Here is a 14,866-nt window from a genome sequence, read left to right on the forward strand (position 1 = left end):
GTTATTGTAAGTAACGTACTTTGACTATTTGGGAATGGAATGACGGAATCAGTTTCCAAGTACGACTTTACAACTAAGTTTTGTCCTTCTATTCTTTGAGCCCATCTTCCCCGAGGTTGAACGGGGGCTGATGCTTTCTCGGATTTACTTTGACTAAGATCCTCGAACATCTGACACAAAGAAATCAATGTTAAACAATCCAAAGAAAAACTACCCTAAGTTTTCTTACTTGTTTTTTGGCCCATAATGGAAGTTGACCAACACTAAATCGATAAGCTGGTCCATTGGTTTCCTCCCCTTCAGGAGATTTCGCGTTGTTATTTTTATTACTCTTATCCATCTCCGCGGATTGTATCGGTTTTGTCACACCTACACTCCTAATTAGATTAAACAATATCGCAAATGATAAGTAAAATTTCATAAACCTTATCACATTAAAAACTGAAGTCGTACCTTCCTCCATCTTGCCAAATGGTTGGCAAAATGTTTTCGGGTTGTTGATGTTTACTTTCGTTCAAATTACTGAACTCTGATGGCAGTTTCCATACAAATATACACCTGTGGGTATTTGAGAGGTTTATAGATTATAGAATACCCCAAAATACTTATAAATCTCTCAATACTATATAGAACAGCCCTAAGTACTCATAAATCTCTCAATACTACATAGAACAACCCAAAGCACTCATAAATCTCTCAATACTACATAGAACAACCCAAAGTACTCATAAATCTCTCAATACTACATAGAACAACCCAAAGTACTTATAAATCTCTCAATACTACATAGAACAACCCAAAGTACTCATAAATCTCTCAATACTACATAGAACAACCCAAAGTACTTAGAAACCTTTCTATACGCTATAGAATACCAAGAAGTACTTATAAACCTCTCAGTTCTCTACAGAACAACCCAAAGTACTCATAAATCTCTCAATACTTTATAGAATACCGAAAATCTTGTCTTACCCATCGCCAGACACCGAAATGAGATGTTTCCCATTGTTGGTGAATTTGAGACCAGTTACTAGTTCAGAGTGACCGTACATACAAGCCATACATTCACCAGAAGCATAATCATAGACGTAAAGTGTTTTATCTGTACAACTAGTCGCCACGAAATTTCCATTTGTATCTAAAACAACCTAAAACCAAAATTATTGTCAATTAACCAAGTACCAACCATGAAAGTTTGTATCAACATACTTTTATCAATGTTCCATCATCCCCTTGAGACCCCCTGAAAGATCTGACACTTTTCCCATTTTGAACATTATAAATACGAATATTTCTATCCTGACACGCCGTTAATACGTGCTCTTGTTGAGGGTCAACCTCCATGTCGTATAAAGTTGTTTTTCCAACAACGTGATGTTCGCGAATCAAATTTAACTGAGGCGTCTTGAAAGAAAAGAAGCCAGTTTTTGTTAGCGAAGAGTCTAAATAAAGCTTCAATGAAATCATCTTACAAATTGGGCTTTCCTAAATATAATAGATTTATCGGCTCCGCACGAGATCATTTGCAATTTTGGTCCTTGTTGAACGAATCTAACCGCAGTTATGGAAGAGGAATGATCGTCCAGCGTTTGTTGGAATGCGTAATCTTGGTTGACGTTAAATATATGTATGAGACGATCTCGGCTAGCTGATGCCAAGAATTGTTTATCTAAAGAATGGTCCACGATTAATTTAGATCGAAATTTATTTGATAGGAGTGTTAATCTTTACTGTTTGAATCTTTGGAATATTCCAGGCACAATACTTCCGAATCATGGGCTTCTATTTTACAGAGTTCATCCATGAACTCTAAATCACAGATTCGAATATTTCCCGACCTATCACCGGCGGCTAAATGCCGACCTTCTGGGCTTATTTTCAAACATCGAACACCGTTTTTACCATCGTACGTCGTGTCTACTTTATCGTTACTTCCACTAGCATTAATATCAACATCGCACAAGTAGGATAGATCGTTATCCATATAGAGAATTTTAAGGGTTTCCTAAAATGGCGTAATTAACGTTTAGAAGATTACGGGGCCTATGGACCATAACCGGAAATTGATTTTTTACTAACGGAACTATATATATTTCGATGATACGCTGTATTTTGACTCATATTTGGCTCTAAGTTCCAAACTCTGATTGTGTCGTCGCTAGAACAAGTCAGAAACGTTCCTGGGGGTAAAACACTTTGAAGACCATCTGGAGGCGTTGGGTATGTCTACGAAAAATTCCGAAGTATTCTTTAAATCACATCTCAAAGAAAAGAGTCTCTAATCACTTGAGTTTTTAATTATATACCTCGACACCCCAGATGCAGGCACTGTGGTATAAAAAGGAATGGGATTTGCCGACTTTCTTGATGTCTTTGATGTCCCACGTGTACATACTGTGGTCATTGTAGACACAAGTTACCTTCTTGGAAGTTTCGTCGAAAGTTACGGCAATTGTATCGGGGTATTTGGCTCCTTTTGGATGGGTTCCGGCGTGACTAAGGTACGAACACGATGTTACAAACGAACTTAACGCCAAGATACGACCAACATGGTCGTCTTTAATTTACCTGCCAGTCAACCCTTTTGCAACATCCACTCCCAAATAGTGAGGTCGTGGTAACGTGCAAATAAAATTCAAGTTAAAAGGACTAAAACACCTAACTAGTCCATCGGCACAGCCGATAAATATAAATTCTTGTCCGACGCACAAGCTATTTGCGCTCGTTGTCTGTAAAGGTTTAATATTACGTTCGAGTCATCGAGACAGACGTGACCTAAGCGACAATGCTACATACCCTAAGTTCCACCCACTTGTCCAGCAAGCGTCGACTATTAAATTCGCATAACAATCCAGATTTAGTGATAGCGTACGTGCTATCAGCCATATTATTCTTCCCGCACGCTACATCGCAAAAGTAATTGTTTCTAAGGTCACCTAATATGGCAGATCGACCCATCAAAGGAACTGGTTCTAGTTTGTACTGAAAATTATATCCCAATCTTTCGTTTTAAACTCTGCGAATACTTTTCAAGCAAGTTCAAGTACAATCCTACCTTAGTGGTTCTCGAATATTCTAAATACCAAAACTTGACGTGACGATTCCCGACTGTCACGAAATAATTTCCACCCGATGCGAAGGAAACGGCCTTAACCTTGCAAGAAACCTTATTCGAAGCCACTTTTACGTTGTTTTTCCAATCCCAAACATTTACAATCATATCATGTTGGGAACCAATCGAAACAACGTATTTCAAATTTGGGGAAAATGCCTGAAAACAATTGGCACACCTTTGATAAACCTTCGGAGGTGCGAATATTAGCATGGTCTTAAAGGTGCCTTCTTACCACGCAATTAATTCCAAATTTATGCCCAGAATATTCACCGATTTGCACCTTTTCGTGGGCATCCCATACCCGAACGTGTGGTTGATGACCACACTAATTATATACATTTTAATTAATAAAATTCTAATTTATTTCTACGGTTCTTTTCTAATGAACCAACCTCTCCGGTTGCCAGATATTTTCCATCGAAAGAATAAGCGAGAGATGTAATCGTTTTTCTGGAAGAACTGATGATATGATTCTGTTTGTTTTTCCGAACATTATATAGCACCAGAACGCAACTAAAAGGGCCCCATTAAAAATGATTAAAGTTTATTTAATTAACACCCTGTTAAAGGAAGGGCAAGGGGGTTTTCCAATTTATTCGAGGCACATACCCGGCGGGATATGCCACTACACTGGTACCGGGATCACAGTCAAGAGAGGCATTGCTGGAAACAGTTAACCCTAGAACCCTCTCCAATTTCACCTGGAAACAGAAGGGGCCACCCATTAGGAAGGAATTGATTTAAATTCCTTATTTTTATCCACCGAACACTCGCGAAAAAGCCCTCAAAGCATACGCTTATCAAAGTTCTAAATAAACTTTACGTAAACCTGATTAAGAATCAACTCAATTCTCCTAATCATACTCAGTTATATTTTGTTTTTGTTGGAAGGCCTTCAAAGGCCGAGAAAATAATATTTTTATCATAAAACTAGCAGCAAAAATCACACGGCGTTGCGTGTCGGGACATTTTTATTACTTTTCGGGGCCGCCATTTTAAAAGATGGCGGAGGGTAAATCGAACTCCTAAAAACCATAAAACATGTCTAAATGACATAGGGACAACCAGTGTACTAAATATTAGTTACATCCTTTGAAACACGCGGACGTTATTTCATAGTGAAAGTTTTTTTACAATTCTGGTGGCCATTTTTCAAGATGGCGGCGGATTACAAAAATATTTCATGACGTGTGCCTACTACTTAAAAGTAATGTCCATGCAAATTTTCAGCCTTCTACATAAAGCGGTTTGGGCTGAGCGTTGATTATCAGTATCAGTCAGTTGGGACTTTTATTTTACATAGGTATAGATATGGGCTTATAAAATAATTCAATATTCAAGTAAGGATTGACGAAAATGAATTCTCTTAACCCTTATGTAAATATTAGTCTTTGGCGCAAAATAAAAGGCTAATCTACAAGTCAAACAAAAAGGATGTTGTATAAACAGCCTAGCTTTAAAACTAAAATTAAAAATTAAAATTTCATATCAAATATAAATTTTTATATATAATATATATAATAAAAATTTGCCAGGGTTCACTTGGTCCCGGGAGGGGAGAGAGAGATATTAGACGCCTATTTGAATTACAAATTAAAAAAAAAAAAAGATGTACAGATGGGATAGTCTTTCCCGAAGAAGATGAAGCCAAGAGGTCAAATATAAATTATGTATAGTACACTGTACACCTTAGAATTTTTTTTTCATGTTTTTGATTATTTATAGGGGGCCAAAAAAGGTCACGTTTCCTTATCTAATATTTTAAATACCAAGAAAGAAAAAGAAAAAGAAAAAAGGATCTATAAAGATACAACCAAAGAAATTGCCTTTTTTTCATTACAAAATGAAAGCATTTATTATGGAAGTTTTCAAGCATTCTAAGAGAGAATATCTTATTGTCCTACAGCAAGCAGCTGGTAATTAGCTTGTGTATTATTATGTTTCAAGAGTATGAAACCATAGAAGAGTGTGGCCAAAGAAATTCTTAAAAGGTTTCTCCTATTACATACAAAAAGGTTATCCCTCTATAGCAACACCAGTGAGAGAGGGACTCGGGGAGAGTTTGGACTATGCTTTATTTTTGTTTATTTCTTGTTTAACTCTTTATAGTGAGTGGAAAGGCACTTATAACGAACGTAATATATCATATTTCGAACACAACAACGGTCCCTTTATTATATATAAGAAAACCATTGAAAACGTCATTTGTTGCCTAAGAAAAAGCTCCAGAATTTCTTCAATTACGTGCCATGTGTGTCAAATAAATTTAAGGGTAGAACTTTATTTCGTTAAGTTGGCATAGTATAGTTAAGGGGTCAAAATTAGGTAAACACCTTTTTAGGAAACGTTTGGGTATCACCAAGAAGCGATATCTAGTTCACTAGGGAGAAGGTAAAAGATGCCTAAGTATTCGCGCGCCACAGTCCCAGTCCCCCTTTCAAAATACAAGGGGGGACGTAAAAGGAGGCCGGGCTATTTCGCCTCTCCTCAGTCGGAAATTACGTAATTTTCGTCATTCGCGTCGCGCTGACGTGAGTTTTCAAGAACCAATGAGATGCTGGTTGTAATTTAGAGGCGGCGGGGATTAACTCCGGACCTACGTTTGGACTGGAGATAAAGCTAGAAATGTGGCGAATTTATATCTTCTCCCTAGTAAACTAGATATCGCTTCTTGGTATCACATAACTCGTGACTAATGTATTGGGAACCACCCTTCCAGCCTTTAATTTAGTGTTTTGTGAGGTGTGTTTATTCAACCGAAATTAGATATATATGTAAAATAATCTGATAGTGAGAGAGAGCTTGAGTGATATCTTTGACAACTCTACGAAGAAAACACCCAACAAAACATGGGTAAATATTAATAGGGTAGTGACAAATGTCTCCTTCGACAGTATTGGAGTAATATGGGGTGTTAATATTGCGTGTCATTGCTCCCTATATGGTCTGAAACTCGTGGGACATTTTTTATGAGAAGTTTGGTCCATATACAGGGTGTTTCTGATAAGCCTAGCATAAATTAAGGGGGATGTAAAATACTCCAATCTTAACTTGAAAACGGTGGCTCGGACGACAAAATGTCACAGAACCTTTCAACTCAAAATCGCCCAAAAAACATCCTCCAAATTCCCTGTAGATACAGAAGGTGCTAGAGAAATTTTCTCCTCAAATTAGAGGCGACACTAGTCAGCAAACTATTGTAGAAACTTAAACTTTGACAAATCACAACAAAAATACAAGAAATAATTTACAAATGATATACTAAACCGCAATATCTGTCAGTGACATGTATCTCGAGAAATTTTGAAAAATAAACGCCCGAAATAATAAATTTTCGTGTGAAATTATACATTTCATAAAAGTATAATAGTCTGGGAAACCTTTTCTTCTCGAATTTGATATTAAAATTCGAGACTATACCTCTGCTCATATACATACAATTTCATATTTTCCCACAACCTATCTTGACATAATTTGCCTTCTTCTTTCACCACCAACGCTGAGTTTCCTGGTGATTTCCTCATCCCCTTATTTAGGAGAGAATGAATAAAATAGAAGTTCTCCCTCCTCCTAAACTAGTTGATCCAGTTTTACACCCTTCGAAAGAAGAAGACCCGACGCGAATGTTCAAATAGCTTTTAAGAATTTGCGTTATACTTCTCTTCTCCCTGAAGTATCCACGCATCCATCCAAACAAATCTCATGGAAGGCCGTAGACCTAACTAAACACCCACCTCCCCTACATGTCTTCACGTTTTTTTTTAATAAAAATCTCTCCGCTGCTTCACGTTAAAACAAATAAAAAACAACGTGTTCTCTTTACTTCCTTGACCCTCGGCCAGAGCCAGGAACATATCTAAACCTCAAAAACAATTCGGAATAAGTAAAAATTTTCACTGCAGCTTTTCGAATCAATTTTTAAACCGTAAAACATTTATCACAAAGTTCCTCCCTTTTCGTGCTTATACTTTTTATAAATATTATGTGTATTTTTTTTCTTTGTTGAAAGATTTCGCTATTACCAACCAATGACGCGTGTAACAATGTAACTTTAAATTGGACATAACCCCGATTTCTCCAAGCGGTTTAAGAAGGAAAAGTTCATTCTATTTTTTATCCTTTTCTATTAGACCATTTAAAAAAAGGGGCGGGTCTGTAGTATCGTCTGCTTAAGGATTAAGAGTAACATCCGGTATGCGGACAACAAAGACGTTAGATAAGACTTCAACGTTACCAGTCCACCAAAGCCCATATTGTTAGGAGGCATATCTAAATTCTTTGTTGTAGACAAATAGGAAACCAAGGTTTTCAGATTGGAATTGTGGATGATTGTGTGATGATTTAAAAGAAGATACGAACAACTAATTTACGTTAGTTTCCAACAATGACCTTTCCTTTAACTTCTAATCAATTCAGATAATTAAAACCATTCTCAAAATTAAAAAATTCACCTACTTAATTATTACAGGGTTCGGACTAAACTTTTATATTGAAAATACCCGACTTTTCCAGCTCACCCCTGACCAAATTTAGCAAATATCCCTGACCATTTTAACGTGTTTACCCAGAGTGCACTTCATCACACTTGGCCAATATTTAGCAATGTTCCAAGGATGATTTGATATACCAAACGAAATCCCTGAGTTTTTTAGGAAAATACTTTAAAACCCTGACTTATCCCTAAGATTTTCCCACATTTTCCAAATCAATGACTTATCCCTAACTTTTTCCCACATTTTCCAAACCCCCGAGGGCCCTGACTTATCCGGGTTCCGTAGGAACCCTGTTATAACTTTTATTTTTTAAAACAAAACCGAGTTTTTCTTAACATAAGACAAACCCGCACGGAAAATCTTTACTTTCCCATATAACTCAACCACCACCACACACGTTTCTATTTCCTCAAGCAACAAAAACCGCTACGGCACCCACATGCAATTAAAATATATCAGAAAAAAAAGTTAGTTTCGGGTCGCCAACCTCGATACGCTCGCTTTTGACCCGTTTTCCCCTCATAGAATTGCGTACAATTACTCAACTAGGCCTAGTAGAGATGAAATAAAAGTTCAATTCCCTCTACCTAGTACCGATGTTAATAAATAAAATAAATTCATAGAAGATATATTTTAATATCGCAAATTCATCCTGACAAATTGAAAATTCGCCGACCTCTAATTAAAAACCGTACGTGATGTGTTTCGTTTTAACATAAGTTTATAAGATATGCTCCATAAGTATGACACTTCCTATACTTCGTAATGTTAGAGACTTACAGCTCGAGCTAGTTCGATCTGGAAGACGCGAGAATTGACTACACTCGGTTAAATTTGCAGTCCATCTTTCTATTTAGTCTTATACTAAGCCTTTAACAGTGCCTCGCCAGGCGTCGCTTTACCTCAAATCTATGACGTTTCACCTAAGACATTTCATGACAAGCTCTCAGTAACTACACTCGGTTAATTTTGCAGTCCATCTTCCTATTTAGTCTTATACTAAGCCTTTGACAGTGCCTCACCAGGCGTCGCTTTACCTCGAATCTATGACATTCACCGACGTCATTTCATGACAAGCTCTTAGTAACTACACTCGGTTAATTTTGCATTACTTCCATCTTCCTATTTAGTCTGTACTAAGCCTTTGACAGCGCCTCACCGAGTCACCAGGTGTCGCTTTACCTCGAATCTATGACGTTTAACCGACGTAATTTCATGACAAGCTCTCGGTAACTACACTCGGTTAATTTTGCAGTCCATCTTCCTATTTAGTCTGCATTAAACCTTTGACAGCGCCTCACCAGGCGTCGCTTTACCTCGAATCTATGACCTACGTCACTTCATTACAAGTTCGAGTTTGTAACCGGTGACAAACTTATGTGACATATCTTATGAACTTATGGTTTTAAATATAGCATCGTAAACATCTTTTCGCTGTGCACCCTACAAAATTATTATTATTTTAAGTTAATGATGACTCCGAGAGAAAATTTACATAATTCTTAAGAAAAAAAAAGGCGTCAACTTTTAGTTTGTTTATCTTTCAAACACCCTTTAAAATTTTAATTCGGGCACCTTATGTCACACGGAACGAATAAACCCACGCGTCGTAATTTTTAAAACCAGTGTTTAGGGCCCGAGAACTTTTCAACTCTTTCGTCATACCGACAAGAGATTTGCATATTATTTAAACGACGTATACAATCTCGAAGACGCGCTTGAAAGAATATTCAACATTCCACGTTGATTACCTAAGCATCTATACAAAGATAATTACTTAGATATTGCACACACGGTTTTGTTTTTGGATAATCTCCAAATATAAAAAGACATCATCGTAAAAGGTTTCAAAGTACAACCGCCGCTGTTTGGCCCCACTCTATATGCAAATAATTTATTTGAAAATAAAAATTAATTTTATAATTATAAACCTTGCTAAAACTCTAAAGTTCGGGCCTAATTTTTAGCCGTTTCAAATTCGAATTTCCATAACACGACACGACACAACTCTATTACAAAAACAATATTTAAAGAAAGAAGTTTGAAAGGTTACGAAATGTTTCGTAATAACAGTAACACCAAGGTGTGTTTATATTATATGAATGGGCGTAGAGTAGAGGTTTGACATAACTAACCTCATTATAACAATGATTCGCTAAGCCTAACGTTTGTGGAGAAACTTTCTTATTTAGGCTTAGTATAGTAAATGAATTCGGACGGTGACAAGTCGATTCAATAAATCGAGCGGAGAAAGGTAAAAATTAAAGGGGAATGTCCTCTAATTCAAAGTCACTTTACCGGCGAGGGGAAGAAAAAAAAATCCGGTTGGAATGCTACCACCATAAAACAAGATGGCCCAAGGGCTGGGCCTTAATAGTAATTTTACACGGCTCACGTGACCCCCCCGTATAGTTGATTTCCAATAAATCGTACAACTAAAAACATTTCTGAAACACAATCGTGTATCCCCTTAATTTCTAATAACGTCACATTTCAAATAATATTAATGAAATTAAATTGTGCACCCCACTAAAGTATAATTTTTAAAAACCATACGAATCAAATAATGTATTTAAACAAAATCCTGGATCCCCTAAACCAGAAATCACTATGACCGTAAAGCGTCCCCTCTATTTTACGAAACCTAACCTAACCATCCAGCATAATCTCTGATGTATCACGCGCACAAAGTGCAGTAGTGCACGAAAATTATCATCTTGTTTCCCTTCACTCAAAAAAGCCCGCGAGATTTAAACTACCTTTCTTTCCTCTCTCTCCGAGCGGGATGCCCCCTCTCCCTCTTCCCCCTCTCACTAATATACCAGGCAGGCAGTTCTCTCTCTACGCGGAGCTTCGTATCGCCACCGCGTACGCTAGCGATCTCTCTCTCTCATCGTAAGCGTACGTTTCGCGGACGCGACCGGTTTCCCTCTCTCTCTCATCGTAAGCGTTCGTTTCGCGGACGCGTCCGGGACAGGGACAGGGACAGGGACAGGGGTTTTGGTGCCGTTTCTTAAATTTTACCGTAATTAAAATTACGTGTAAAATTAAAAAACAGAGGCCAAACCCCCTAGAGGAGAAAATAATTATCTTTATACTAAAAAATCCCACCACGAATTGTGGATAAAATCCTACGAAATACGTGAAAACATAACAAAAATGTAACGAATTAATTACTTTAATATTAACGTTGTCCCCTCGCGTTGTCCCGGGCCCTGTTATGTCCCTAATTCAAACACAAGCTCCTGATTCAACTCACCTCTGAATAGAGCGGCGAATTTAATCCAACACTTTGATTCTGATTTTCTTCATCCATTTTTAAAGTAATTAATTTGGCAGGTTTAATCCGAGTAACGCAAGAACTTAACAACAATCATTCCACACAATCAAAAACCGGCGTCTATAATAACGAAAACCCCGAATACAGAAAAAAGAACCAAATCAACACACTCAGGTAGGCGTCCGAACTTTTGGAGAGCAACCGACCGCGTCGTGGTCTAAGTGACGTCTGCCGCTAGACTAGTGACTACATACTATACACGCCAGCCAGCCAGCCAGTTCACTCTTGGCTGGGTAGCTTGCTAGCTAGCTACGTAGAGCGTACGATTTTAGCTAAGCAGTTGGGCTAGCAACGGATGATGACGCGTTGCGTGGCATGGCAGGAGGGTTGAAAATTTTCCCAATTTCGAATTCACGTAATCGCGAAAAGAGCGTAGGGATTTTAGAAGCCGACTGGGCCAAGAAAGGTGCATAATGTATTTAGACGGGGAATAAAAAAATATGGAAAGGTAACTCTCCTGGTAAGGCTTGGGTTTTAGGTAGGAGTGGCGTTACGTGGCTCGGGGTGAAGCCCGTGCCACTAAATAACAAAAAAATGTATATTTTCTTTTATAGGAGGGATGAAAATTTTTCTACCTACAATAAAATTCTCTTTTACAGGCAAGGCAACAGGTTGCGCGCCGTTTGAGATTGTGTGGAGGTTGAGGTTGAATACTTTTACTTAAGGTTTTTATTTTCTGATGAAGGAATACAGGTGAAGAATATGACCTCATCAGTCTAACACGAAAATAGAGAAATGCAAACGCCGGTTTGGGTTATCATGTATGGAATAATGTGCAGGCAAGTGTTGCCAGTCATTTGTAAGTGCAATTTCGAAAATAAATGGTTTTCAAATCTAATTTACTCGAGCGCTGATTGGGGTAATTCCAAATATTTATCATTATAGGGAAGGGAATAAATAGAGATATAATAACATCACAATCTAAGGATATCAAAAAGAAGGTAGGTGTCAATAAGGATTAGAATACAGAGACAACGATATCTTTTACTAATTAGCTTAATTGCTCCTGTCCTGATTGTCATAGTAACCCCTAGCATTTTGTAAATTGTAGAAAAGAGAAAATGTATAGGGCTATCACATAATCCGTGAATCCCAAGTAATCTCCCCCAATTTTCTGATGTCCCTCCAAAAGTGTAGTAGTGGCAATATGGGGATGTTGCGCGGAAATGTATTTAATATGCTTGACTGTTAATTTTGTATTTCAAAGTTCGTGGTATCGTACGAGAAATAGATAAGTGTGCAGAGTGCGGACAAGTGTTTTCCAGTTATTTGTGACGTGTGCAATTCAACCTCTATCTACATATAACATACTGAAAAGCTTGTAGAGCTTCTGTTCGATTCAGTTCCAAACCTACAGGAGATGCTCTAATAACAAATTTCTGGCAACCCTGTGAAGCGTGGTTAAAGTTAAGAAACGTGGAAAGGAAATTTCTGTAGCCCCTTTAGTACACACCTTGTATATCCAACTAAACCTACACCAAAGTACCTACGTGATCAAAATATATTCTGTATATACTCATCATTTCAAAAATAATATAAAATTCATTCCGGAGTCTTGTTATTAATTCAACAAATTATTTAGTACACTTCCACGTCCACGTGCGACAGAGTCCTAAAACCTACATATTCATAATTAGTTGAAACAGGAAATGGCGGGGCTCGCGTAACTAAACAAATGCATGGCTGGGGTTTAATTTTGGTTACGCTAATCAAGAAATATGGCGCGAATTTCACGCGATTTAGTCTCAAATAAAAAGAGAAAGGTGTTGCGAGTTTTAAGAATAAAGATTTATGCTTCTTGAGGTAAGGTATTTGTATTGGCGACGTCCCCGATTTGCAGAAAAATAACAAATTTACGAAGCATGGTCTGCAGACGTCAACGCCCATCTTTGTATAACACCTCCCTCCGGAACTGATTTCGCCCGCGACAACACTCTCTTGACAATACAATGGACCACTCGGAATATAAATTTATATTTTCGTATCAAGACAGGTTTCACGCCAATTATACCTTGTTAAAGTGTTAAAAAAATGTTCTACATATACTTGAATATCATCGTGATAAACTAAACCATTTTATAGGTAAAGCCTTAAAAGACTCAATCAAGAGTAAAGACTGACGAGCAAACAAGATCTTTTTCAGAAGTCAGGGATAAAATATAGTCTGGTGTTTAACAACCGTGTTTTCTTGAGACGAGACAAAACAAAGACGTTAGATATAACTTAAAACTGAAGGATTTTTGGACTAATAAGACCTATAGATAGTGTGCACTAAATTTTCCCCTCCGTTTCTTAACTTTAACCGCGCTTCACAGGGTTGCCAGTCATTTGTTATTAGAGCATATTCTGCATGTTTGGAACTGAATGATGACTGAATCGAATAGAACTACAAGCTTTTTCGTGTGTTATAGATAGCGGTTGAACTGCACTCACAACACTGGTCTGCACAATTATAGTTTAACGTCTTTGGATCAACGGGATATTCCGCAGACGATATTTCGTCCCCCCCCCCGCCATTTTGAAAAGAGAGAGAACAAATTATGCAAATTACGTTTAAATATACACCAGGTTTATATTTTGGTAAGTGGTTTATAGTTTATAGAGTACGCGGACACTGTTTGGACTTAGTGAAAACAAAACAAGTTTATGGTTGTTACAGAGGAAGCTATTTTGCAGTTTGTAAGAAAAAAAGAAACCACACCAAACGTTATTAAATGTTAATTAGAGGCGATGGAGAACTAGGTCAGCGCATACTATAAAACCGACGACGGACATATGGAAAATGTACTACATCCCTCCTTCGTAATTAGATTCCGTTATGTTAAAAAAATAATAATAGCTCTCATTAGAGTGACCTCTATGCTATACACAAGACGACGCCCTTTCAAACATTTCATCCTCATCTCATATAGACATAAGTTTATAAGATACGTTACATAAGTATCCCACTTCCTATACTTCGTAATGCTAGCTATTGACTTACAGAAAGCTAGTTCGAGAACGACAAGCGAGAATTGAAGTCCTACACTCGGTTGTTAATTTTGCAGGACTTCCATCTTCCTATTTAGTCTGCTGTACTAAGCCTTTGACAGCGCCTCACCAGACGTCGCTTTACCTCGAATCTATGACCTAAGTCACTTGATGACAAGCTCCAGTTTGTAACCAGTGACAAACTTATGGAACTTACTTATGAACTTATGATATAGTAGTATTATTCTCAAAAGAAAACAATAATATTGATCCCTCATCCTTAAGTTATTTTTACAGCAATTTCTAAATTAATGGAAAATCAATATTTAGGATAAAGTGTGTGTGATATCAAACGTGAATAGCCGACAGGAAACGAGTGTATTTTTAAATCTTAGCTCCTGTCTACTGAATTTTAATTTTTAAAGGGGGGGAAAGAAGGGGTTGAAGAAACTAAAAAAATAAGAAAGAGTTTCTGAAAATTGTCAGATCGCTAATTAAAGTGCCAAGTATGAGGGGACAAAAAATTTTTACAGCTGCTGCGTTTTAAAAAGACCTTTAGGAAACAAAAACGATCCATTCTTTTTTCTGGCATAACATTTTTTTCAAACATAAAAATTGCTCTAAACACGCACATGTTCATTTACTAAGTCATTAACTTTAAAAAGAAACAAGATGTCGATTGACAAAGGACAAATTTAAACTTATATTCGAATTAAAGCGGTTTCCCGAATTATTTTGACTTTCCCGCCAAAGTTTGGCGCTTGTTTTGTTTTGAAATGGTGCGTTCTTTTTCCCGCCAAAATTTGGCGCATTTTTTTTCTTTTTGTTTAGAAATGGCGGGTGTTTTTTGATATGTTTTTGCGAAATCCCGCCAAAATTAGGGTACTGTATTAGCAACTTTGGGATCTAATTTCAGCAGACACAAAGAGCGAATCTGTCGTCGGACCT

General features: G+C 37.3%; 1 protein-coding gene across 7 annotated transcripts in view; it reads right to left on the minus strand.

The window, feature by feature from the left end:
* Wdr62 (WD repeat domain 62) overlaps window positions 1-14,866 on the minus strand; it is a 51,420-nt gene that overhangs the window by 3,592 nt on the left and 32,962 nt on the right. For 6 of the 7 annotated variants that reach the window (XM_089837473.1, XM_089837478.1, XM_089837475.1 and 3 more), the window contains exons 3-17: window positions 3,725-3,816; window positions 3,508-3,628; window positions 3,348-3,440; window positions 3,056-3,271; window positions 2,797-2,982; window positions 2,569-2,729; window positions 2,307-2,496; window positions 2,080-2,226; window positions 1,732-2,005; window positions 1,473-1,669; window positions 1,210-1,404; window positions 973-1,148; window positions 454-558; window positions 230-377; window positions 20-170 (exon numbers count right to left, since the gene is read on the minus strand). In XM_089837473.1, coding sequence (XP_089693599.1) covers window positions 20-170; window positions 230-377; window positions 454-558; window positions 973-1,148; window positions 1,210-1,404; window positions 1,473-1,669; window positions 1,732-2,005; window positions 2,080-2,226; window positions 2,307-2,496; window positions 2,569-2,729; window positions 2,797-2,982; window positions 3,056-3,271; window positions 3,348-3,440; window positions 3,508-3,628; window positions 3,725-3,816 — 2,452 coding nt within the window. Of the gene's footprint in view, window positions 1-19; window positions 171-229; window positions 378-453; window positions 559-972; window positions 1,149-1,209; window positions 1,405-1,472; window positions 1,670-1,731; window positions 2,006-2,079; window positions 2,227-2,306; window positions 2,497-2,568; window positions 2,730-2,796; window positions 2,983-3,055; window positions 3,272-3,347; window positions 3,441-3,507; window positions 3,629-3,724; window positions 3,817-10,867; window positions 11,088-14,866 lie in introns of those variants that run through there. The other variant, XM_089837476.1, reaches the window with a different exon arrangement.

Source organism: Phalangium opilio, unplaced genomic scaffold (assembly GCF_054372755.1).
Source record: "Phalangium opilio isolate 3A_F unplaced genomic scaffold, DU_Popi_V2 ptg000003l_1, whole genome shotgun sequence".
Classification (NCBI taxonomy): Eukaryota; Metazoa; Arthropoda; class Arachnida; order Opiliones; family Phalangiidae; genus Phalangium; species Phalangium opilio.